The 14,024-nt window shown below is 39.1% G+C and overlaps 1 protein-coding gene across 2 annotated transcripts in view; it reads right to left on the bottom strand.

Annotated features, from left to right (window-relative positions):
- Positions 1 to 14,024, bottom strand: part of opn5 (opsin 5) — an 81,221-nt gene that overhangs the window by 48,557 nt on the left and 18,640 nt on the right. For both annotated transcript variants that reach the window (XM_047387346.1, XM_047387347.1), the window contains exon 2: positions 11,585 to 11,731. In XM_047387346.1, coding sequence (XP_047243302.1) covers positions 11,585 to 11,731 — 147 coding nt within the window. The remainder of the gene's footprint in view (positions 1 to 11,584; positions 11,732 to 14,024) is intronic.

Raw genomic sequence — 14,024 nt, 5'->3', positions numbered from 1 at the left:
ATCAATTCAGAACCACCGTGCACATAAGAAAGGAACATATCAACTGATGGAAACCAGCAAAGCATGTCAGACAACTGAGGAGCCAACAGTGTACCAGAGCAGACTAAATCTGAACTAAATCTGTTGTCTGCCTTAGGGGGAATATAATAAAAAAGTATTTTTCTTCTGTTTAGTAGATATTTGTTGGTTTTACATGCAGAGATGACAAAGTTCAAAAGAACTTGGGCTTTCAATTCGGAAAATGTCAATAACGATGATAAAGGTAGGCTTTAAAATTCAGTAAGACAGAAAATCCTAACAGGCAGTATGTGGGACCACCAATATTTAAGTATTTTTACAGGATGGAGAAGAGATTGAAAACAGAGTGAACTTGATTTGCCTCTGCTATATTCAAACGTGTGCATTTTTAATCAATGCTTCAAATGGGATTTGTACATCAATAAACTGCTAATTGAGCAAGATTAATTATTAGTGCATTAGGTCCTGCAAACTTTAAGGGAATTCAATGTTTAACTTATGGCAGTTTAAGAAACAAAATCTAATTGGTGGTTATTAATATTTTATACTTCTACGCTACATTGTTTTCAAAGTTTGTATTGAAACCGATGCTATCTAAGAAAATACACTTTTAATGTGAAACCATATCACTATGATTATCAAAAGCATTCAATAATGAAAAAATATTGTGATAATTTTTTTTGGGTTGTTCTTATAGCCGAGCTCTAATTAAATACGGAACCTGCAAAACCCACAGATTGTAAGTGCCAATGAACCCAGTAGGTGTGTTTCCTGTAAGTGCACAGCTTCTTAACACTTCTCGTGTTTGATGTACATGTTTCTATTTGACAGCATAGCATATTCATAGCAGGTTTTTCTCTGACTCTGAGCATGTGCTGTGATACTGTTAACAGCCTCTGGGTCCCCTGAGACATCTAGCAGATGTTATCAAACCACATTTTATTTCTCCTATTTTTCTCATTTCACAAACACTTGGTTGTGAAAGTGGAAAAGCCTGGTAGTTTATTTAGTGTAGTTATTTGCACAGCTGATGCCTTCATCACACTGAAACACCATATAAATTTATTTTCCTTACAGTCTGTCCCCTTAACCACTACCTAATTAAGATTTAGTAATGTGCTTTTGTGGTGCCACAAGCTCAAAGCTCCAAACTAAATTTCTACTCTATCAACAACCCAGCAGTCTTCACTACTAACCACACAGAATGTGATAATAGACAGTGGAACGCTGACAAGATATAAAGAGAGAGAAATTGTCAAACCTTTAGATCTTCAAAGTGAGATTTTTGAAGATTCATGTTGTTGTAAATTTGGACGGTGTCTTGCAAAAATACCCTTTGAATGTTTTCACTTTGTTTTTCATTTTGCACCACAAACTACAGTGCATTTTATTGGGACTTTATGAGATGGATCAACACAAAATGGATCATGATTGTGAAGTCAAAGTCATTCAAAATGTGCATGATACTGTAACCATTAGCAAGCTGCACCTTGAAAAGTGAAAATCCATAAAAATGTGACTTTCTTTGGGTTTTTTCTAAGTTCGCTTAAGCACCCATTTATGAAGAGAGAAAATAATTGTTCTTGAGCAGATTTTTCCACCTGAGCTCGTAGATCTTAGGAGCTCCTCCAGAGTTACCATGGACCTCTATGCTGCTTATTTGTTGCAAGTGTTTCATATACTGTATTACTTTCAGTTGGTTGGCAGTGCACTGCGGGTTATCTCCTCTCATGTGACTCTAATAAGGCCCCACAAGTATGTGTTGCACGTATAATCTGAGCATACAGTTCATCTGCTTGTTCCTCTGATTTTTGATTTTTTTTACACTGACCTGCGCAATGATAAGGGGTAAAAAGTCAGGTAAAACATGGTTGATTTAAACAAGTGGAAATGAAAATACATCTGATAAATCAAAGTCAGCCCATTCACATTCCAGGGCTGATGAAAACATAGCAGACTGTCTTTCACTCTACTAATAGATAAAATAATTCAGTTGATCTGGTGTGTGAAAGGCACAGAGTTAACAGACCAGTACACTGATTGAAATATTTGTTATTCCACTGATTCAAAGAGAACTATTCGGGATAATTCAGCACCTTGATGTGAGCTCTTCCTGTGTAGCTGATGGTTGGACAGAAGAAAACCAGACTTCTATAAAAAACCTCTAACACATAAGCATTAATAGTCAACTCACTACAGGTCCTTCTCACAAAATTAGCATATTGTGATAAAGTTAATTATTTTCTATAATGTAATGATGAAAATTTAACATTCATATATTTTAGATTCATTGCACACTAACTGAAATATTTCAGGTCTTTTATTGTCTTAATACGGATGATTTTGGCATACAGCTCATGAAAACCCAAAATTCCTATCTCACAAAATTAGCATATTTCATCCGACCAATAAAAGAAAAGTGTTTTTAATACAAACAACGTCAACCTTCAAATAATCATGTACAGTTATGCACTCAATACTTGGTCGGGAATCCTTTGGCAGAAATGACTGCTTCAATGCGGCGTGGCATGGAGGCAATCAGCCTGTGGCACTGCTGAGGTCTTATGGAGGCCCAGGATGCTTCGATAGCGGCCTTTAGCTCATCCAGAGTGTTGGGTCTTGAGTTTCTCAACGTTCTCTTCACAATATCCCACAGAATCTCTATGGGGATCAGGTCAGGAGAGTTGGCAGGCCAATTGAGCACAGTGATACCATGGTCAGTAAACCATTTACCAGTGGTTTTGGCACTGTGAGCAGGTGCCAGGTCGTGCTGAAAAACGAAATCTTCATCTCCATAAAGCTTTTCAGCAGATGGAAGCATGAAGTGCTCCAAAATCTCCTGATAGCTAGCTGCATTGACCCTGCCCTTGATAAAACACAGTGGACCAACACCAGCAGCTGACACGGCACCCCAGACCATCACTGACTGTGGGTACTTGACACTGGACTTCTGGCATTTTGGCATTTCCTTCTCCCCAGTCTTCCTCCAGACTCTGGCACATTGATTTCCGAATGACATGCAGAATTTGCTTTCATCCGAAAAAAGTACTTTGGACCACTGAGCAACAGTCCAGTGCTGCTTCTCTGTAGCCCAGGTCTGGGGAATGCGGCACCTGTAGCCCATTTTCTGCACACGCCTGTGTACGGTGGCTCTGGATGTTTCTACTCCAGACTCAGTCCACTGCTTCCGCAGGTCCCCCAAGGTCTGGAATCGGCCCTTCTCCACAATCTTCCTTAGGGTCCGGTCACCTCTTCTCGTTGTGCAGCGTTTTCTGCCACACTTTTTCCTTCCCACAGACTTCCCACTGAGGTGCCTTGATACAGCACTCTGGGAACAGCCTATTCGTTCAGAAATTTCTTTCTGTGTCTTACCCTCTTGCTTGAGGGTGTCAATAGTGGCCTTCTGGACAGCAGTCAGGTCGGCAGTCTTACCCATGATTTGGGTTTTGAGTAATGAACCAGGCTGGGAGTTTTAAAGGCCTCAGGAATCTTTTGCAGGTGTTTAGAGTTAACTCGTTGATTCAGATGATTAGGTTCATAGCTCGTTTAGAAACCCTTTTAATGATATGCTAATTTTGTGAGATAGGAATTTTGGGTTTTCATGAGCTGTATGCCAAAATCATCCGTATTAAGACAATAAAAGACCTGAAATATTTCAGTTAGTGTGCAATGAATCTAAAATATATGAATGTTAGATTTTCATCATGACATTATGGAAAATAATGAACTTTATCACAATATGCTAATGTTTTGAGAAGGACCTGTATGTGCTCTCTTTCAGACTCTAACCTTGAAAACTGACTCAGAGTTTATTTGTTCTTTCTTTCTAGGTGAAATGACTAAAGGAGCTACATCCATTAACATTTACTTTTCCTTCCCATAGAAAGGACTCCTTGATCAGTGCTTCTTTGTTCTCTTTGTGTCTCTGCTCTGTTCTCTCAAACCCCCAGTCGGTCGTGGCAGATGGCCGCTCACACTGAGCCTGGTTCTGCTGGAGGTTTCTTCCTGTTAAAAGGGAGTTTTTCCTCTCCACTGTCGCTACATGCATGCTCAGTATGAGGGATTGCTGCTAAGTCAACACCAGTGACTGTCCACTGTCTCTACATGCTCATCCAGGAGGAGTGAATGCTGCAAGTCACTGACTGGATGCAATCTGCTGGGTTTCCTTAGACAGAAAAACCTTTTATCCAATTTGAATAAATAACTGAATCTGCCTGTTCAATGATTAGGATTAATTGGAATGTATGTACCTGACTTTTGTGAAGTGCCTTGAGATGACGTGTTGTGAATTGGCGCTATATAAATAAACTGAATTTAATTTAATTTAATTTAATTGGTTACGGAGGCTGCTATTTCAGGGTGGCACTATAGATATGTAGTGGAGATGTGATGGAGATCTACTTATCTTTAGATGAAAGTTGTAAAGTTGTAAAATAATATCAATGTAAATGTCAAAATAAAGTTCTTTTCACCATAATTTAGTGCTGTCACGAAAACGGTTTTACTAACTTTACCCAACATATAGGGGTTGGACAATGAAACTGAAACACCTGGTTTTAGACCACAATAATTTATTAGTATGGTGTAGGGCCTCCTTTTGTGGCCAATACAGCGTCAATTCGTCTTGGGAATGACATATACAAGTCCTGCACAGTGGTCAGAGGGATTTTAAGCCTTTCTTCTTGCAGGATAGTGGCCAGGTCACTATGTGATACTGGTGGAGAAAAACGTTTCCTGACTCGCTCCTCCAAAACACCCCAAAGTGGCTCAATAATATTTAGATCTGGTGACTGTGCAGGCCATGGGAGATGTTCAACTTCACTTTCATGTTCATCAAACCAATCTTTCACCAGTCTTGCTGTGTGTATTGGTGCATTGTCTTCCTGATACACAGCACTGCCTTCAGGATACAATGTTTGAACCATTGAATGCACATGGCCCTCAAGAATGGTTTGGTAGTCCTTGGCAGTGACGCGCCCATCTAGCACAAGTATTGGGCCAAGGGAATGCCATAATATGGCAGCCCAAACCATCAATGATCCACCCCCATGCTTTATTCTGGGCATGCAACAGTCTGGGTGGTACGCTTCTTTGGGGCTTCTCCACACCGTAACTCTCCCGGATGTGGGGAAAGCAGTAAAGGTGGACTCATCAGACAACAATACATGTTTCACATTGTCCACAGCCCAAGATTTGCGCTCCTTGCACCATTGAAACCAACGTTTGGCATTGGTATAGGTGACCAAAGGTTTGGCTATAGCAGCCCGGCCGTGTATATTGACTCTGTGGAGCTCCCGACCGACAGTTCTGGTGGAAACAGGAGAGTTGAAGTGCACATTTAATTTTGCCGTGATTTGGGCAGCCGTAGTTTTATGTTTTTTGGATACAATCTGGGTTAGCACCTGAACATCCCTTTCAGACAGCTTCCTCTTGCGTCCACACTTAATCCTGTTGGATGTGGTTCGTCCTTCTTGGTGGTATGCTGACATTACCCTGGATACTGTGGCTCTTGATACATCACAGAGACTTGCTGTCTTGGTCACAGATGCGCCAGCAAGACATGCACCAACAATTTGTCCTCTTTTGAACTCTGGTATGTCACCCATAATGTTGTGTGCATTTCAATATTTTCAGCAAAACTGTGCTCTTACCCTGCTAATTGAACCTTCACACTCTACTCTTACTGGTGCAATGTGCAATCAATGACGACTGGCTACCAGGCTGGTCCAATTTAGCCATGAAACCTCCCACACTAAAATGACAGGTGTTTCAGTTTCATTGTCCAACCCCTGTATGTTATATTGTCTCAATTGAGTGGTGTTGTTTCTGCCTTAAATAAGTCATTATAGAAACTTTAACATTAACTGTTATAATCTTTTTTAGACTTTGGTTTAGTGAGTTGCTTTATATTGGCATTTGTCACTCTTTGCCTTCTATATTCAGTCCAGTCCTTTGTTTTAATAAGATTCATTGTTTTTGTTCTCTTCTTTAGTATTTAATATGTATGTATTTATTTTCTTCTCTGAGGTGCAGTCTTTAGGCAAGGTTATTTACTGTTTATCTTAGTTATCTATCTTATTTTGAAGTTATATTTACTTCATGGTTTCCTGTTGCTCCTGTTTCTGTTTGTTTGTCATTTTATGGTTTGAGTCTTGATTAATTCATGTGTTTGGTTGTGTTCTGTTTCTGGTTTATTTACTTTGGGTTTCTGTTGGTTTGCTTCCCTTTTTATCAGTGTATTTTGTGTGTCAGATATTTTTCCCCATTTTCGGAGTTTAGCTATTTGACTTCCCTTACAGCTGCACCCTGTTGCCACCCAACCACCTGCTCTTTGTTCAGTAATTGCCGCTTCAGCTTAAATGTCACTCACTTGGTCAGAACCTCCTGTTGTTGCCATCAACCTGTTTCCTTCCTCCTGTGAATTATTTTTCCCTGGAGTCGAGTTTTTTGTGGGGTTTTGAAAAAACTGCTTTTCATCTGCCTGCCTCCTGTTTACTCTCTGAATCCTCGACTTCCCTAGTCAAGTCAAGTCAAGTGAAGTCAAGTTTATTTATATAACGCTTTTCAGCAACAAGGCACTCAAAGCGCTGTACATGAGGAAAAACATTACAATGATACAGAAAATCAAACACAGAAAAACAAATCAAATGACACCAATAACCCTTGGGAGTAATAATAATTAATAATCCTTCCGGGTTTACTGGTAGAAATTGGTTCCAAGCCACACTTAATAATAAAGCATCTTATGCTAAAAGAAGAAGATAATATTGATAGTCTCATCATTCCACTGAATTCTAACTAGGGAAGCCGAGTCACTGGTACAAAACAGCTTTAATCCATATTTTCAGGTGCTAATAATATATTGCCTTTACTGGTACTGAAGTTGAACTAAGTAATAACAGTCCATTGTAGTCTGACTAAGAAATTTGGGTCATTGGTGTAATATAGTCTAAATTTTCTATTACTAATAATGTTTGGTTTTCACTGGTAATCCTTCTGATAAAACAAAAAATGTATGAAAAAGTAATGAAATCACGCAAGGACAGTCATGACACTAACAGATTAATGTATTTTTTGATACAAAGTTGCATACACCTCCATTGAATATTTTAATTAACTACATACACTATATTGCCAAACGTATTTCTGTCTACTGTTACATGTACATAAACTTTGATGACATCCCATTCTTAATCTATAAAGTCCAATTTATTGATGGACCCACCATTCCCAGCAATAGCAACTTTAACTATTCTGTAAACATCTTCCACAAGGTGTGCGTTTATAGATGAGCAAACCAGAACTGCAGCCTCTTCTCTAAATCATCCCAAATTTATTAAAGAAGGTTGAGGTCAGGACTCTGTGCAGGCTAGTCAAGTTTCTCCACACCAAACTTTATACAGCTGCAGTCATGAAAGTGACTGACACATCAGAATTAATTGATTTGGTGGCATGACCCAATACTTTTGGCAATATAGTGTACTTTGGGTCAGTTCTAAGCTGATATTGTAACTGAAAATGATCAGAACTAATACTTTACTCTCTACCCCTGTCAGCCTAAAACATTTCCAGACAACTATCAGTCTAATTATACAGGTCCTTCTCAAAATATTAGCATATTGTGATAAAGTTCATTATTTTCCATAATGTCATGATTAAAATTTAACATTCATATATTTTAGATACATTGCACACTAACTGAAATATTTCAGGTCTTTTATTGTCTTAATACGGATGATTTTGGCATACAGCTCATGAAAACCCAAAATTCCTATCTCACAAAATTAGCATATTTCATCTGACCAATAAAAGAAAAGTGTTTTTAATACAAAAAACGTCAACCTTCAAATAATCATGTACAGTTATGCACTCAATACTTGGTCGGGAATCCTTTTGCAGAAATGACTGCTTCCATGCGGCGTGGCATGGAGGCAATCAGCCTGTGGCACTGCTGAGCTCTTATGGAGGCCCAGGATGCGTCGATAGCTGCCTTTAGCTCATCCAGAGTGTTGGTTCTTGAGTCTCTCAACGTTCTCTTCACAATATCCCACAGATTCTCTATGGGGTTCAGGTCAGGAGAGTTGGCAGGCCAATTGAGCACAGTGATACCATGGTCAGTAAACCATTTACCAGTGGTTTTGGCACCGTGAGCAGGTGCCAGGTCGTGCTGAAAAATGAAATCTTCATCTCCATAAAGCTTTTCAGCAGATGGAAGCATGAAGTGCTCCAAAACCTCCTGATAGCTAGCTGCATTGACCATGTCCTTGATAAAACACAGTGGACCAACACCAGCAGCTGACACGGCACCCCGGACCATCACTGACTGTGGGTACTTGACACTGGACTTCTGGCATTTCCTTCTCCCCAGTCTTCCTCCAGACTCTGGCACCTTGATTTCCGAATGACATGCAGAATTTGCTTTCATCCGAAAAAAGTACTTTGGACCACTGAGCAACAGTCCAGTGCTGCTTCTCTGTAGCCCAGGTCTGGGGAATGCGGCACCTGTAGCCCATTTCCTGCACACGCCTGTGCACGGTGGCTCTGGATGTTTCTACTCCAGACTCAGTCCACTGCTTCTGCAGGTCCCCCAAGGTCTGGAATCGGCCCTTCTCCGCAATCTTCCTCAGGGTCCGGTCACCTCTTCTCGTTGTGCAGCGTTTTCTGCCACACTTTTTCCTTCCCACAGACTTCCCACTGAGGTGCCTTGATACAGCACTCTGGGAACAGCCTATTCGTTCAGAAATGTCTTTCTGTGTCTTACCCTCTTGCTTGAGGGTGTCAATAGTGGCCTTCTGGACAGCAGTCAGGTCGGCAGTCTTACCCATGATTGGGGTTTTGAGTGATGAACCAGGCTGGGAGTTTTAAAGGCCTCAGGAATCTTTTGCAGGTGTTTAGAGTTAACTCGTTGATTCAGATGATTAGGTTCATAGCTCGTTTAGAGACCCTGTTAATGATATGCTAATTTTGTGAGATAGGAATTTTGGGTTTTCATGAGCTGTATGCCAAAATCATCCGTATTAAGACAATAAAAGACCTGAAATATTTCAGTTAGTGTGCAATGAATCTAAAATATATGAATGTTAAATTTTCATTATGACATTATGCAAAATAATGAACTTTATCACAATATGCTAATTTTTTTAGAAGGACCTGTATAGGCATGCACGTTTATACAGGTTTGAATCTATATGGATGCCTAGCTTTTTGACTTGATCAGAATGATGCATTGCAAGCCATCAAATTTGTGTTTCTCTTTCTAAATGTCTTTGTCCAGTAACTAAACCTTTAGTTTTGTTCTAATTGAGCTGAAGGATATTATTCTCTATTCTATTAGTGTGAAATGAATCTAAAATATATGAATGTTAAATTTTCATTATGACATTATGCAAAATAATGAACTTTATCACAATATGCTAATATTTTGAGAAGGACCTGTATTTACACCTCCTGCCACTGCATAACATTGGTTTGGTTAATAATAGAGAAGGAAAGTGGCTGACCGCACTAATAAGAACACAACACTGTATCATACCCTGCCCCGCACCCCCAAATAATATCACAGTGGAAGAAACAAACTTTTCATTTGAACATTTGTATTTATTGGGGGGGGGGGGGGGGGGTCACATGTTAAGAAATAACTGCTTGTACAAAATCAGTAATGGGCTACTTATTAGTTCTTCTGTTGTCAATTATGTGAACACCACCTCTCCTTCAATAGCACAGTACTTTGTCTTTTCTAATTCTTCACAGGGCTGAAGCATACAGAGAGAGGAATGTTTGACCGTTCCTCTTTGCATAATATGTCTAGGCGGGGGGAGTCCAAAGTGTGACCCCGGGGCCATTTGTTGTTCCCTACCACATATATATTTGGCCCATCAGCACAGGCAGTTGATGCAGATGGTTACTTTTTTAATTAGGGAGAACTTTTTACTGAAAAATTAAAATCGTCATGAAATGGAATATCCTGGGTACAACACAAAGTCTTCATCATTTAATAATCATACTTTTTTCTTTCTTTATATATCTAGCACCTTTTACGCAAAAGCAGACCTTAATTGATTTATTAAAACTGCTTAAATATAGGTTTCTATATAAAGATTTTCAAAGAAAGAGCAAACCAAATCCTGTTCTTTTTGCTGAGAAAAGACTAAACTAAGGCTAAAGAAAACTTTTTTTATGTTTTCAATCTACAATAACATACAGATTCCTTTCCCTCAAGATAAACTACTTCAGTTGTTTCACTTAAATTCACTAAAAACATACAAATTTTATGATTTTGGCCCATATGGCATAAAGTTCAAACAACATTGGCTTAGACCATCCAGAGCCCTGGGTTTTCTTCTCCTCAGCTCAGCCCAAAGGGTTTCGATAGCAGGTTTTTTTTTATTCTGGTCCTCAGGACCCAATGTCCTGCGTGTTCCAGGTGTCTCCTTTGCATTTTTGTTTACCGGTAGAGTCGATCAGATTTTTGTTGAAAATCACCTGGTATTATACGCAGGCCTGCAGCATTAGAGAACTTAATCAGATCAGATTTCATCCTTTGTTTTTTGCCACACCCACCTGGAGTGTCCATTGCTGTAAGGTCAATCTTAGTCTTATCTGACCAGAGAGCACATTTCCAGTTTCTGTTCTAGTACTGTTTAGCAAAATCCACAATCTTTATGTTTGTGATGGTAGGCACAAACATAAACATATGACATAATTTCCATTTAATGGCTGCTATGGAGACCCTGTGACCCCAAGATGCCACTCTTTGCTGCAGTTCTCCAGAAATGAGCTTTGGAGATTTTTGTTACCTCCCTTTATCAACCTGCTGACTGCCTGGTGGCGAGATAAATTTAGTTATTCATCTGGCCATGTTACTAGTAGCAAAGAAATGGGCCTCTATGATACGTCCTATTTATCGACCATTGAAACAAAATCATGGGTTACATTTCCTAAAACAAAAAGTCTGATCAAATAAAAAATACTTCATTTTATTTTAATTTATTTTAAATGCAATGTCAGGAGCACCAATATTTTTACCATGTGTGATCTTGTTTGCAAAATAATTATTTTTTTAACAAAAGATTTTTTGTTTACACACAGTACAAATTCACTGAAATTAAGGGTATAGATTTTCAGTGTGATTGTATGCTGTTCCAACCCAGATGATTTTATCTGAAAGCTTTTTATATATCTCTACCAGGAGTGTTAACAACTGTGTTTATGTCAGCATTTACTGTATTTCTTTAAAGTTCTTAAAATTAATTTAGAACTTGTAAAAGTGCTGTCCTCCAAAAGCTGATATGAAACTTTAAGCAGTTATGCCCATATTGGTGCAATAATTGTAATATTTTATCTTGCATCTTTATTTGTTTCAGCACATACTTAAGAGGGGCAGAAGAGTGCCAAAGTGTTCCAAGAACTAGAGAACTCGCAGTGCCCCAAAATAAACCCAAGCTTGAAGACCTTTTCCCCTGTTCTGCACACTATGTCTGATACAAAAAGAAATGTGGAAGCAGCCCTGAGGTGAACAGTGAGTTTTACATGACGGATATGGATTCCTTGCAGGTATGAAACTGACCTATAATACAGATGTAAAAGCCTGCAATAATGTCCGCCTCTCTGGAGAGTCTCGAAGCAAAAGGGTCACCACGCAGGAGATAGTGGGGCACGAATGACTGGTATGGCCAAGTTGTGTTCTCCATCACTGTCATCAGTGGGGAATATCCTGTGAAGTGAAAGGAAAAATGCTGAAACAATGGACCAGCTTCGTTAAAATGAAAACGGCTCACAAACACACAAAGCATCAGGTAAGCATGGCAGAAAAGCAAACATTTCCTATTCTGACTGTGCTACATATAATGATTCATGAGTCTCTCTCACAGACCTCCATGGTCTACATAATCTAGAGTTACCACTAGAAAAACAGATGTCACACGTGTCAGTAGGTAGCAGACTGAGGAGGCTGACATTTTGCAGCTTAAAATGTTACATCCCATAAATATTACAGAAAGTGAAATTACAGTTTTTATTGTCTAAGACAGCATGGAATTATTTAGACATCTCATGGGATATTAACAGAAACTACAATGAATGTAATTCCACATGATTAGTATTTGTCAGCTCTATCCACATGGTGGCTCTTTATAGTCGAACATTTAGTTGAACAAAGACAAGGTAAACATGATATAAGGCTGTTAGTGGTTACGATTTATTGAGGTCTGATAGAGATGATCTTGGAAAGAGTGACTCTTCAAGCAATAAAAATGTTCTGAAAGCCTTTCATTACATAAAAGGAGCATGTTCTAACACTGCCTTGTTACAAGAGATGAATGAACCAGATGCAGAGGATAATTCTGTATAACAAAGTTTGATTCAGTGGGGAACAAAATACATTAGCTGCTGATTTCCACTATGCCTAAGGCAAAGTTGCAATGGCCCAGTATGTGGGGTGTACGTAAGTTCCAGTTCCTGACACAAGTGTTAACCCAAAATACTGGCACATTTCCCCTAGCTCGGTGTGTAAGTTCCTAAGCAGTCTTTAATATGGCTTTAAATGTGTTTGATTTTCCAAACATCCAGTATGTGAAATCCGAGGATGCATGTGCAATAAGTCCTTCCTTCATAGTAAAAACATGGGCTTAGAGGAGATCACTTTGTGTGAGAAAGATTTGCATCATTCTATCCATTGATCTTTACCAGTCTAAGATAGCTATAGCTGCTGCTTGAAAAAAACATGAAAATGGGGCTGGAAAGAGAGAGGTGCCTACAGAAAAAAAATCCCTTAAAAGGGTTTGTCTAGGCTTTGGATAGGAAATATAGTTAAATTCCAATCTGGGTGTGTTTACTGGGGCTAATAAAAACAAGAACTGGCCAGCCCATGGAGGAGGTAGGGTGAAATAGAAGTCTTGGAAGGAATACTTTACATCTTTTTTTTGTAATGTAACAAAAAAAGATAACTGTCCAAGTTTTAGACAAGATCCTTAAGTTTGTATCTTTATCCAATGTATTTATCACACTTACCATCACTCAATCAATAAATAAATCTCTATTTCTAAAGCAGCTTTCATACAAAAGTCAGACTAAGTGCTTTACAGAAGTTATGGAAAAAAAAAAGTCTACAAAATCACTCACATGAATAGATATGTTCGCTGACTTACACAAACACACACTCACAGACGTAACACAACCACCCACCCCCCAACCCCACCCCTTTCCACTTCCACACACAATGATCTCACATGATCACCCGTGGACTAGTAAATAGCTATGGCCACAAATGAAGACACCATCTTCAATACATCCAAAACCACAGACAGGATTCAAACACATTTCCCACATTAAACTTCAAGCACTTTTCAAGCATTTTCAAGGTAAATTTTCATACTTTTCCGGCACCAAACTTAGGAGCAGTCTATATCTCTGTGCACCTTCTTTTCATTGAGCTTTATAGCCACAGCACACACAGCGTCCCCTATACGAAGGGAGACTAACAACAATCTAAAATACAGTGAAACTGAATGGATTTTGGCAAGTTATAGTATTAATATGAAATGCAGATATAGGCAGGGGCCCAGAAGACATCAGAGGAACAGCACACATGACAGAACATTGCCTAGCCACAGCAACTGTTTGTGTAATAAAACCATTAGCTAACCACCTTTACTAGCTATTTAAATGTTTTGTTGTTGCACATTTTAAAGTACTGTAGATGACATAAAACCCTAGCTTAACCCACCCTTTAAACAATGAGTTTGCATTTACCTACAAAGTTGTAAACTAGCTTAAATTTAAGATCCCTCCCACTACTGTGGCTTATGGTTTGAGAGCCCCAACTCTCCCATCGCTAAAAGCTGCAGGTCCTTCATGCATATGTTGCAGAAAACTAGTTAAGGATTTGGTCCTCATTTCAACCATGTTTTGTATCTAATGTTTCCGAGCCAGCGGCCATTAAAAATGGCAACCACCAGGCATGCTGTTTTCTCCCGCTCACCAAGACAAGTCCAACTTGCAAGACACGG

The sequence above is a fragment of the Girardinichthys multiradiatus genome, chromosome 15, assembly GCF_021462225.1.
Source record: "Girardinichthys multiradiatus isolate DD_20200921_A chromosome 15, DD_fGirMul_XY1, whole genome shotgun sequence".
Taxonomy (NCBI): Eukaryota; Metazoa; Chordata; class Actinopteri; order Cyprinodontiformes; family Goodeidae; genus Girardinichthys; species Girardinichthys multiradiatus.
Note: the sequence above shows the minus strand (reverse complement) of the source record. Positions and strands in the feature narration are given on the sequence as shown.